Genomic DNA, 13,425 nt, shown 5'->3' with positions numbered 1-13,425 from the left:
TCACCCTGCTCTCGGTCAGGGAATCAGCAGTGGTCAGGCGCTGGTGGGGGCACAAGCCTCTGTCAGGACCCCCTGGTATCTGGTCACAGACATAACGGGCTTTGGCCTGGGCAGCAGGGGGAGCTGTGCAGCTGGTCACTGAGGGCTCTGTGAGGCTGGAAGCCAGGAAAAGAAACACCTGACCTCGGTCTGTACTCAGGACTCACTGGGGCCAGCAGCTGGGTCTTCTCTGGGTCCCTGCGGTGCCTCAGACAAGGCCTAGCCTAGGCTCACCCCTCCCAGAAATGACACCCAGCCACAGAGGCTGCAGGTAGGCTCAGGGAGACGTAAGATTGGGCAGGGGAAGAGGAGCACATTTGCATGCGGGACCCCTCCCTCTCTTTTGATGCTGGAGGGTGGATAAGAGAGACCTGCAGTGTGGCTGCCTCAGCAGAGCCCTGAGGAGTCTGCACCATGGCCTGGACCCCACTCCTCCTCCTCCTCCTCACTCTCCTCCTTCACTGCACAGGTCAGGAGGACCCTCAGCATCCTCATGCCCCAGCTCACTGACACCACCTCCCAAACTCATACCAGAAATGCTGTTCCCTCTTGTCCTTCCTTCAGGCCATAATGAGTGTCTCTGTTTTCAGGGTCTCTCTCCCAGCCTGTGCTGACTCAGTCGCCCTCTGCCTCTGCCTCCCTGGGAGCCTCGGTCAAGCTCACCTGCACTCTGAGCAGTGGGCACAGCAGCTACACCATCGCATGGCATCAGCAGCAGCAAGGGAAGGCCCCTCGGTACTTGATGTGGCTTAAAAGTGATGGCAGCCACAGCAAGGCAGACGGGATCCCTGATCGCTTCTCAGGCTCCAGCTCCGGGGCTGACCGCTACCTCACCATCTCCAACCTCCAGTCTGAGGATGAGGCTGATTATTACTGTCACACCTGGAATACTGGCATTCACACAGTGACACAGGCAGATGAGGAAGTGCGACAAAATCCTCAGCCTGTTTAGGGTCTTGTTCTGTGACAATTTTCAATTTTAAGACATTTCTTATATGTATAAAATCTACTTGGAAGCATCCTCTGGTTTAAAACAATTCTACTCTCAATTTCCCATTCAATGTTTCTGAAGTCTCAGAAAAAGTAAAAACAAAAACATAAACGTTGAGATGTTGCCTGCTTGTCCACGCGTGCTGATACTAAAGCCTGTGAAGCTCATCTTTTCTCTTGAGAGAAAGAAGAAAAAAAAAAGCCTTCCCTAGAGCGAATCTTGCTCGGAGCCCAAACACCGAGCCAGCAGGTGAACAGTCCCCTATAGCATGAACTCTGTTCTTCAAGGAATCGAAGAAGAGACCTCCCCTTCCCACCCCACCTGCCTGTAGTCAGGGCTGCCTGATGCTCCCTGTGCCCTGGGACAAGGCACTTGTGCGTGAAATGCCATGGAGGTCCTAGGCCTGGGAGAAATGCCAGGGATAGAGCTGGCCTGATTCACTTGCAGGTTCTTTTAGCTGTTAAGCTGTCAGAATAGAAAGGGTTTGGGTTTGGGGGAAACTATGAAACTGGGGCCAGAAAACTCCTTTGTGGGCTGTGAGAGGGTGTCATGGAGGCTTCACCATTGGTGGGAAAATGGTGAGTGAGCGCCTACGAAGTTGAGGGAAGTAGGTCTCATGAAAGTGGCTTCCCTCCAGCTCATTCCACTCAGGAACATGAGGACCCCCATGGGTGGATTTTCCTGAGCTCACAAACACTGACTTGTGTTCTCTTCTCTCCTACCCCATTGGAGCTTTTCAACAATCTTGGCGGTGTGGTGGAATCTGTGGGACATCAGGGAGCAGAAACTCCTCAACCTGTGCAAGTGAATCTCCCTGTGTGAAGCTCTTGATATGCCCAGATCCAGAGGTCACCTTCTCCCGCACAGGGGACAGCAGAGAAGTTAAGGGTTACCATGGAAACTAGCGCCAATGGCTGTGGAGAAACCCTGAATTTGTGACCTAGGACTGGAGTGGGGACCTTCAGGGGTCTCGGCCTGATTCTCTTTTGTCAACTTGGCATCCTTGACCACTTCTGGCTTCAGAGGGAGAGTCAGGATCGCTATCACTTTCCTGTCCCCTGGCTGAATTCCCATGGGAACAAAACACCTCTGCCATCCTGGGAATCACATTTGGATACAAACCCTCCAAAATGATTAAGACCTGGAGTCCCTGACCTACTTGATCAGGAATCCTGGCCTTCAGGACAACTTGTCCAGATCACTCACACTGTCTCCCCTGACACCATCGTAGTGACTGGGAGTGGACTGTCACATTGGGTGACTATTGCATGGCCTGTCCCTGGAGCTGCAGCTGGGGTTAGTCATAGGCTAACCGCATGGCTGGGTGATTTGTGGTCCTGACAGGAGAGGAAAACAACAGAAGGTTTGCCTAAGTGGCCCAGTGTGTGCGTCACTGTGCCCCACACCTGCATCCTTAACTCATGATGAGTGTTGTGCTGTGGATGCTGGGACATGGGAAGGGATACAGGCCAGGCTATTTCCAGCCCAGAAAGGTACATTTCTGGCTTCATGACCTTTCCAATATTCCTTCATCAGCAACCAGGTCAAGACACAGCCACTCCCATTTACAAAACATCAATTTGAAATTCAGGCAGTCTCAGGAAATAAGGGAAAAAATACCCTCGTGATGGTCTTCTCATCCCAGAGGGGAAAGAAAGGAAAAGAAGTTCAAGGAGTTACAGGAGCGGCCACTGCCCACTATTGTCTGGGCACCTGCCCTCCACCTGCCCCCGCTCAGGTGAAGACCAGGCTCAGAGGCCAGCACCTGCTCCTCTTCCTCTGTCCATGTGCTCCACATGGGTGCTCTTCCTCCTCCCATTCTAAGACGACTGCTCCGCAGGTCGCCTCTGTGTCATTGCCGAGAGTCCTGGTCACAGGGATCTGGGTCGGTGTCAGCCTGACTGTGATTGAGTTGGGTTACGGCCCCTTCAAGGACACAAATCCAATTACTGGAGCCCTGAGTGGGCTCTCCTGGATTTCCCGCACCCCGAACTCTCATTCTCAGTGTCCTTCTAGAAATTTCTGCCTCTCCCCCATAATGTCATGTTACATTCTCAGACCTGCAGCCATTTATGTTCCCAGTTTCTACACTGTCTCATGTTCTCATCCCATTTCATGGCTCATTTTCTACTAATTATCCAATGACTCCAAACATTCATCTACAGCTCACTGTCACAATAGAGGGTGTTCTAGGATAACACAGGGTCAGCAAAGAAAAGTTTTACTGCCTCTTGGGTCACTCCAACATCCAAGAAAAAAAATCCCTGAGCTGAAAAGTTTCACTCCTCAGGCACAACAGTGTAAAAAGTTTGGGTAGAAGGTCTTCTGGGGCATTTTCTAAACAACCTTCAAAAGGCTCAGAGTGTAATTTTCAAAAATTTAAATATATGACTCTCATGCAAATAAAGCATGAATATACAACAAATATTTTATTCAATACATATATTACTTCAGAGAACAGTTACATGAAGAGTAATTTTCATTTTTTAAAAAATTAGTACACCAGGGTAGAACTTTTGATGCATTTTTTTTCCTTTGGCAATAAATTTTAAATCCTTCATTAAACTGTAACACTGTTTAGGGTGCTTTTCTCTATATATGTTGTATGTAAAATATAGCCTGTAGAAGATAAATGTTGTTTAATACACAAACATTTAGTATTACATAGAAAATATAGATTTCTTTCTTTCTTTTTTTTTTTTTGAGATGGAATCTCGCTCTGTCACACAAGCTGGAGTGCAGTGGCCGGATCTTGGCTCACTGCAAGCTCCACCTCCCAGGTTTACGCCATTCTTCTGCCTCAGCCTCCCGAGGAGCTGGGACTACAGGCGCTCACCACCTCGCCCAGCTAGTTTTTTTGTATTTTTTAGTAGAGACGGGGTTTCACCCTGTTAGCCAGGATGGTCTCGATCTCCTGACCTCGTGATCCGCCCGTCTGGGTCTCCCAAAGTGCTGGGATTACAGGCTTGAGCCACTGCGCCCGGCTGAAAATATAGATTTTATCTAATTATCTAGCCAAGCAATTAACCAACTAAACATGTTCCCTTCATTAAGTGACTTGGAGAGGGACATTCTGGGAGGAACAAGGAGGTGGCTTCTGCTTTTGCCTATGTGTCTGATTGGAGCCTTCCCCCAGCACTCTCCAGCCTCCAGCTCCTCTGGGCTTAGGCTGAGGCCCCCAGATCAAGTCCTTGGCAAGTGTCAATACCTAAATCTGCCAAATAAACACAGCTGGAATCCTTAAGGAGCCTCAGAAATAGATGCAGAAGGGCTCAGTGCATTGCAGTGCCTGGAAGGTTCCTCTGGCCCTGGAGAGTTGACCTCAGATTCTAATATCTCTGGGAGACAAAAAAAGAAGGAGCACTGAGTTGTGTTTGCTCGTCCATGCTGAAGGTGTTGTCTGTGGATATATTGTCTATAAATGCCCCACCGAAGTGACTGAACCTGAGCACTCCGCTAGGAGAACTTCAGGAGACTGGGCTCCCAGACAATGAGTCTCATGCAGATGAAAGGAGATGTTTCCAAATCTCCAAGAGGAAAAAGCAGGATCCCATGAGTCAGGAAGACAGAAGGAGCAGAAGGTCTGATGACACAGGGGTAGAACTGAGAACCCGCCTCCTCCACTCACCCTCAGGAGAATCCAGTCATGGGACCTGCAGAGGAAAAATTAGCACCCACCTAGAATTCTTCAATTTCTCTCATATTAATCTTGTTTTCTTTCTAATGCCACCACCAAACTTGCCTATGTCTTTCAGTTAAAATAAATGATGTCTAAAAAGCACACACATTATATAGGTTTAGTAGATTTCACCTTGATGTTACAGAAGACAGCTTTCTGAATGTAATAATACTAGCTATGTTTATAATCAACACTGGAAATGAATAGGGGAAATATGAGTCACGGATAATTCGCCCGTGGAGTCATCCCAGGAGAGCACAACATTGAAATTCCTTCTGTGTGTGTGTGCGTGTGTGTGTGTGTGTGAGAGAGAGAGAGAGAGAGAATTTTGGCATACATACAAAAACATATATGTACAGATTGAGCTTAAAAGATGTTACCAGTAAGGACCAATTTCAGTAGCGACATCAGCTGAAGCCACCCATGGTTTAAGAAGAAATATATGGCCACCTAACCCTACACAGAGAAAACCTTGACCATGAGTGAGGTGCTGATGGTGACAATAGGGAGAGAGCACTGTGATGAGAGTGTCCCTAAGGAGGATCTCAGAGCTATGTGCCTGTCCACACCTACTGAGCACATCATAGTTTTATAGAAGATGTGATTCAGCCAGATGGGTCAAACCACCTGCACTTAACAAATTATACCATGGCAGTCATTTTCCAGGGGCCATACATAAATAACACTGTCAGTCCTCCCAAATTTCCTAACAAGAATGATATTACAATTACTTCTGCTCTAGAGATGAAGAGACAAACCAGTGGAGACCTGGATCCTGCCAATGGCCCTTGTTGGGGGTTCAGAGCTGAATCTTAAACATCCACCTGGACTCAAGCCTTGCACCCTTGCCCCTGTGTGGTGCTGTCCTCTGTGCTGTGACTTTGACTACTGGGGACCCACATCCTTAGGGCTTTGTGTCTCCTGATGTTGTGGTCACAGCGGGGGTGAAAATGTATAGGGTGTTATCCAAGTTGGGAATAATCTATGAAAGTTGAAGGGGAGAGGAGGACTCTGTGCCTGGGGTCTCCCTATTATCCTCATTTGTGTCAGCAGCCTGAGTTCTGTCTTCCTTGAAAGGGTCTGTAGCTGGGAGTGAGGCTTCCTAGCAGGAGTCGGGGGTCACAGGCGAGAATCCCTGGTGGGAAGCTTCACAGCAAAGTGGGAGGGAGGTACAAATGCGTGAGGTAAAAAATGGATTTGTGTGAAGGGTTATTTACTTAGTCTCTCTCATTCTTCTCATCAAATAATTTTTTAAAAATTTAAGATAAATTTTGAAGACAAGTGGTCACCATTCCTGTATTAAATATCTATTCTATGTATGTGTGTGTATACACACACCCTGACACCAACACAAAATGAAGGATACTATCTTAATATTGTAATAATGTCCACTCATAAGTAATGAAAACACACACACATCCCTAATGTTGAAATAGTAGCACCATGTCCTTTTTAATTGGAAAAAGAATAGTGATTATGGCTCATACAGAGGTTGGGTAACATATTTTTTTCTAAAAATACGAGAAGTAACACGAAGGATAAAACACATTAAGTTCAAATTTATGTGTGTATATAAATATATATTTATATATTTTTATCTTATATATATATGCATGCATATATAATATATCTTATATTACATACACATATATACATACACATATATACATTCTATGGTTATCTACCAAGGAGAAAAGATCTTATTCTGATTTTATTTACCATGAATAAGAAATTTGTAAGAAGCAGAACTGTATAAAATACATTATCTTATATATTTTCAAAAATTAGCTTAAAATATAGTCTTTTATAATGCTGACACAAGATGAGAAATAGCTTCATAGTTAAATGCTCATCATCAAGTATGCAGTATATCTAAGGAAATCACTTTAAAACTCATCGTTTAATATAAATATTGATGGCAATCGTGTTTTTTTCAATAAGACACTAAAATAATTTCAACATTGAGTAGATGAGGTTGCACAAATGTTCTATTTACCTTTCCATGTTTAATTGTGTACTGTCTTGAGAAGATTCTTGGGTGGATATAAGCAAAGGTGGCTGTGCAGACCCTAGACTCTTGTCTGGCACTTCTGTCCAGCCCATTATTAAAGGCCCATCCAATCTAATGAGCGGCCCATCATAATTTTCTGACTGGAGTGCCCTCCATAGGCAGGGCCCCCCTCAGGCAGGAGGATGGCATTACCTCTTGCACATGGTGCAAAGTGTACCAGGGCCACCAGGGGCTGCTGTGGCCCTTCCTCTGAGATACCTGGTGAGGAAACAGCTTCCAATGGTGCATCTGGCTCCGCAGGTGGGATCCTCAGCTCAGAACTCCCTGGGCCTAGGGTTTTTTCCTCCCAAGTGCTTGGGGACCACACATCAAAAGTTCACCAGACTCAAGACCCCCACCAAGAAACTCCAAGGCAGAGAGTCCTGATTCATGGCTCAGTGAGGGGTGGTGGGGAAGTCGGAGGGGTGGAAAATAATTTGAATGAAGGGATCATGCTTCCATCAGATGGAAAAGATAAGAGAGATGTCGGCATCTCTGTCTCAGAAGATGGGCTCAGGAAGCACATCTCTGGGGCACCTGCACTATGATCCCTCTCCTCCTGCTCTCCTCTCTCAGTACACAGGTATCCGAATCTGCGTTCAGGGGAAGGTCCACAGATACAGGGAATGTTATCTCCTTGGGGGCCCAAGCTGGGTTGTGGGCTGGCCCTCAAGCTCTCCACCTCTGTGACTCTATGCCCTTCACTTCAGGGTCCTGGACAAAGTCTGTGTTGGCCCCGCAGTCCTCAGAGTCAGAGTCTCTGGCAGGAGGTCACCACCTCTTGCTCTAGGAGCTGCAGCGTTCTTGGATCCTGTGATGTGTGCTGCTCTTACCGAATGCTGTCCCTAACATTCTGCTTCTTGGAAATATGAAGGCTTCAGCAATTCCAGATTATTCTCTGGCTCCTGTTCAGGCAACATGGCCTCTCTATCTCTGGCGTCAAGCTGTAAAACAAGGCTTATCATTACTGTCACACATATGACCAGGAGCTCAATATACACACAATGCTATGTGTCTGTGACAGAATAAGACACAAACCATCTTCTGGTTCCTCTGACCCACCCTTCCCGGTGATTGCTGTCCCTTAGTCACTAGCACCTGAGCATCTGAGGGCCTTCCATGGGTCTGGAGATCCAACAGTGCTCCCTCCTTTGATCCCATCCTGGCTTTAGACTGAGCCACTCCTAATAAACGTGCTGTTCCTGCTCATATCCACACAGGCCAGAGCTCCTTGTAGAGAGCACAGAATCATTCCTGAGAGATAATGGTGGGGGCACAGGAAGGCTGACCCAGCCCTGTCAGAAAGGACCTAGGGAATGCCTGTGAGCAGGTTCAGCACCCTCAGGTCTCTCATGTGTCTCCAGTTACTGGACCAGGAACTCAGGTGTGATCAACTCTCTTTTCTCACCTGTCCCTCTCCCTTTTACTATTTACTTCTAAAACCCTAGCAGAGGAGTACTCTGGGAACATGGCTGTGGGTTGGAGACCTTGCCGCTGAACTATTTTTATTCTAAACAGTAGAGTACAAATAATATATATTAACCAAAAATATAAAAATGTATTTAAATGATGTCACAATAAATGTATATAGGAAGAAATGATAAATAATGTTAAAAAACACAAAATAGCAATACCCATGAATATATACTATGTTCATAGATTATATTAATCAATATTGTAAAGATGACAGTGTCTTAGGAGAAATCCATCAAATTAAAGGAAGTGTAATTAAAATTTCAGTAATATTTTAGGAATATGTCTAACCTACTTTAACATTTATGTGAGAAAATTGAAGTAAAAATTTGTATGATTATTTGAGAAAAAATATAATACTGGAAGGGATACCAGATACTGAGATATTTTACCAAGAAATAATGATTAAAATCATGCATGATTGAGATCTTGACAATTTATATATTTCTCTTAAAAATTACAGTACTTGAACTTGATAGTTTTTTAATGTAATCTTGGTAATATGGCTCCCTGTGTTCATAAAATTAAGTAGGATATGTAATTTATACTTTTATAACATAAAACTTAAGCATTTAAAATTTAAGTGAGAAAAGTAAAAGTTTAAAGTCTTCAGTTTGAAAAAACAGAAATGCAATTTTTAGTTCAAAGGAGAAATTTTTTCTTAGATAAATTATCAAATTATAAAATAAAATTTAAAGTATTTGGTTGAAATTATGTGAAGATTTTTGTTCAAATAGGTGCACGATGGGTAAAAAGACAGAGTGATATGGAAACATTATCAAGGACAAAGTATTGCTATTTGTAATTCAGAAGACAACTTTGCAATGAGTGAAGTCAATGAAAAAGTAAACTCCATAAAAATGTTCACAGAACAAAAATAAGCCGTTCACAGGTGGCAAAATGGGAGTGGATGAATGTGGCATCAAAATATATTCCATTTTAACAGAGATAAGGAGAAGGGAATACAATTTTCGAGGAGAAATTGTGGAATGAGCCAAACATGTCAATGTGTGGGGTGCTTTCCAGGCCTTGCAAAAAGCAAAGAGCTTAAGAAAAGAGCAGAAAAGAGTGAGAAGGCCTCTTTTATAGAAACCAGAAAGTTTAGAGTGTTAGAAACGGAGCCAGAATGATAAAATAGAGAGGGGAAGAGGTAAATAATGTGGGTTTTTGAGTGACCTGCGAAACTGTGGACATGTTTCCGAGTGAGGTATGCAGCTATTGAGGGTGGGAAGCTGTTAGATAATATTGCAAATTTAAAATAAAAAATAAAATAAGATGCCAGTGAGATTGTGGGGAATCCCAGTCTCACAGCAGGTTGTATTAATAAGTTCACATTTTAAACAAAGACCCTCAGCACAAAGATACATTAAGTGGGTGAGCATCTGTCTTGCACCAAGTCCACTCTGTACAGAGACACCAGGAAATATTTATGAGAAGGTCTTTCCTTTGAGAAAAGTATTGGAAACAAGTTAGGTGTTAAGCACAAGGGGAATTTATAACCCGCACATAGTAGGTAAAATACTAACTAGTTGGAAGTAATGAAATAAAAGCATTATTATTATGAGTTCAAAAAGCAAAAAATAAAATAATACTAAAAAAGCAAAGAGCTAAAGAAATGTTATTTATTTAAAAATACAAACATACTATAAATTTTTTCAAGTTTATATAATAAGCTATTTTGAAGATAAACTGGAAGCATGCTGTATACATTTAAGCGAGAAGTCTCTGGAAGAGATGGAGACATATATGAAGGTTAAAGAAAATAATTTAAAACAGGCCAGGCTGGGTGACTCATGCTTGTAATCCCAGCTCTTTGGGAGGCTGAAACAGGCAGGTCACTTGAGGCCAGAAGTTTGAGACCAGCCTGGCCAACATGGCAAAACCCCATCTCTACTAAAAATGCGAAAAATTAGCCGGGTGTGGTGGCATGCACCTGTAATCCCATTGCAAAGTAAACAAGTGGGTTGACATAGTTTTTTGACTCTTACATGGCATGAGAAATTTATTTACCAAAATGAATATGGTATTTTTTCCAAATATTAATTAGGGGTCCTGCAGGAAATACCTGGTATACTCAAAGTCGGATAATTTGAGGAGAATTTAACAAAGTGCCACATTATGGAGGTGTGAACAGAGAGTCTGCAGACCCCATGGGAGATTGAACACCATGACCCACAACGGTGAGATCACTGATGTTCCTGAAAGAGGCGGCCAGTGTGGGATGGGTGATACAAAAGGCCAAGCTGGGGGTTCCTCCAGTCTATGGTGTCTCCACAGGTAGGGTCCCTGGGTAAGAAAGAGTCCAGCCACAGCATTCTACCTTTCTCAGGATGAGGAAATGCATCAGAAGCAGGCTGACCTGCCTGGAGTGCTCAGCTGTGAGATATTAAATAAACAAAGCAGAGGGCTGTGATTCTGTGGTCAGGAGGGCGTACCGTGGGTCTGGAAATAAGAGAAAAGGAAACTGATGGGCTCCTCAGGTAGCAAGGGGCTGAGCCTTCTGTTGTGAGACTGGGAGCAATGACACGATGTATTTGTGGCTCTTTTACAGGTTCTGACTGCTCTAGACCCAAGGAAACACCGGTGCATGGCTTTCCTTAGTCCACGACCTCAGGGACTCAGGTCGTGTCTTCTTTCCCCACCCAAAATGGAAACAGCCTCTCCTCTGTGACTTTATCCCCCAGGAAGAATAGGAGAGGCTCAGGCCTCCTCAGTCTACGTTGTGGACCTCAGAGGGCTGTGCTGTTTGCCCCCACATGGCTCCAGGGACGTTCACTTGTAATATACAAGCCAGGAGAGAATATTGCGTGCTATGTGAGTGCAGCTCAGAGGCAGGTGTCTGCCCCCTCTTCCAATGAAGAAAACTCCACCCCCACCTTTACCCATCATTTAGATGATCCCCATGTACCAGCACAACATAGAAACAGTTTGATGAGTAGAGCCTGACTTTGTATGTTTGTTTGCATCCTTATTTGTTTATTTGACATATGCCATTTTAAATATGCCATTTTAATCACATAGTGATAAAGGGATCAATGCAACAAGAAGAGCTAACTAGCCCAACTATATATGCACCCAATACAGGAGCACCCAGATTCATAAAACCTTCTTGACCTCGTGATCTGCCTGCCTCCGCCTCACAAAGTGCTGAGATTACAGGTGTGAGCCACTGTGCCCGGCCAAAATGTGCAATTTCTGAGCAGAAGATGTAAGATTGGCTTGCACTTTGTCAAATGTTATTTTCTCTATGCTACGGCATCCACATAGTATTTTCTCTGCCAGGCTGCCTCCAGGGATGAAGGTGAAGTCAATCAGAGCCACAGCCAATTCAATCAGACATGAGAATGGTGGAAAAGTGAAAAATAGACATTGATTTTTGTAAGCCACTGCAATTTTTGTAGTTTTCTTTTACTGGAGCCAAGCCTAGCCAAGCCTGACTGCTATGAAAATTGTAAGTAAATGTGGGGAGCTTCAGGAACAGAAGTAAAAAAATATATAAAATAAAATTGCCTTTATGGGCACTGAGTACACTATTTGATTGCAAAATTTTTTTTTTCATTTTATTCATTGGCAAATAATTAAACTGTTATAATAAACATGAAAACAACCATGGGAGAGGAAAAATAATTCTGCTGAGCTGTAGATATAGAAGTTAGACAACACATGAGAAGCATAGGTTAATTCCTGTTGGTGGAATTTTTACAACATATTTACTTTAAGTGATGATCTTAGAAATAATTGGGTTTTCTGTTCTTGTTTTTCATTTATTCAAACAGAAGAAAGACATAAGAGTGATAACTTACATACATAGAGAATAGTAGAATCGCAAGAGCTAATTATTCTCAAACACAAACTCTTAAAGATAAATGCAAAATACTTAAATTAAACATTTTATTGTTCAAAAGAAGGTATGTGGATTATTTCCTGAGTACTCCAGGGCAATAAAGTGTATTAATCAATCCCCACGGTGTCCACTTTCCTACCACCTTGTTCACAATTGTATTCTTTTTTCTCATGTTGCTTATTCACCCTATAGGTTGTGTTTCTTAAACATATTTCAGATTTATTCCCAGCCTTGTGGTTTCCCATGCAATTTCTTCCTTTGAGTCCTCGTCATCTCCCATATTCTTCCGTGCTCTCCCACTCCCCCCATTTCCTCATCTGTGACGCTCTCTCGCAGTTACTGCCCTCCTGGGAACTTTTGTGTTCTTTCCAGCTCTGAGCCTTGTTACCTCTTTCTTGTACTAAAATGCTTCTCCTTCCATTTGTCTTGGTGAGCTCCACTTAGTCTTCAAAGCCCCCAAATTTCCAAGGAATGTCATCCTCTCAAAAGATTTCCCAACAAGCTATAAGTAATGAGAGTGTCTAAGGTCACCCTTCTACTTTATGGCAATTTTATATTCACTGTGGTATTGGCTCTTACCAAGTTTTCAGTTTGAAATCATAAGGTCCTCAAATATACAAATTCCAGGGACACAGAGCAGAATGGTGGCTGCCAGGGAATGTGGGGAGGAGAAAATGGGGATTTGGTGGTGAACCAAGAATATGTTCTAGATATGGGTTGTGCAACACATATAATTAACCAATTATTAATAAAATTTTAAAAATATCAAAATTATCAACATATATTTTCCCCTGGGTTTACTGGTCAGGTCATTTTATAATTGTCTCTGCTAAACAGACTAAAGTGTGAGGATTTGGCACAATATTGTAAACTACAAACCCAGTTCAAAACAAAATATTTATTTACATAATTTTTAAATAAATAAAACTAACTTGATATTGTTAGTTTAATACAATGGCTTTATCTTCTATATTATAGGCAAAATTCCCATATTTTTTACATCAAGGTTCTTAGGTAAACATCTGATATATATAAACTATAAAAATACGTTTTTAATTTTAAAAATTGTGAGAGGCATAAAGCAAACACATATTTAAAAATAATTTTGCCAAGTTTAGAGGTTGAGTTATTTATAAAACAATACAGAATCAGAGACATATCATAAATTATAAATATATATTTGTAAAAAAAATACAATTTTATATTGAAAATCTTGTATTATGATTTTTGTCCTGAAATAAAATGATTGAGCATTAAAAAAAGACAAAATGTCAAAACATGACTTAAACACTATGTAAATTATAAGATAAATTATAAAATTATTTAATAAAATTACATATAATAAATTT

At 42.6% G+C, this 13,425-nt stretch overlaps 1 gene segment (V, D, J or C); it reads left to right on the top strand.

Moving 5' to 3' along the window:
• Positions 1-431: 431 nt before the first annotated feature.
• LOC105540075 lies at positions 432-991 on the top strand. The segment is given in 2 exon segments: positions 432-508; positions 630-991. Coding segments are annotated over 2 exon segments (417 nt in total).
• Positions 992-13,425: the final 12,434 nt, after the last annotated feature.

The sequence above is a fragment of the Mandrillus leucophaeus genome, unplaced genomic scaffold (assembly GCF_000951045.1).
Source record: "Mandrillus leucophaeus isolate KB7577 unplaced genomic scaffold, Mleu.le_1.0 Scaffold2149, whole genome shotgun sequence".
In the NCBI taxonomy this organism is placed as follows: Eukaryota; Metazoa; Chordata; class Mammalia; order Primates; family Cercopithecidae; genus Mandrillus; species Mandrillus leucophaeus.
The sequence above is the reverse complement of the archived record's forward strand: the minus strand, read 5'-3'. Positions and strand labels throughout refer to the sequence as shown.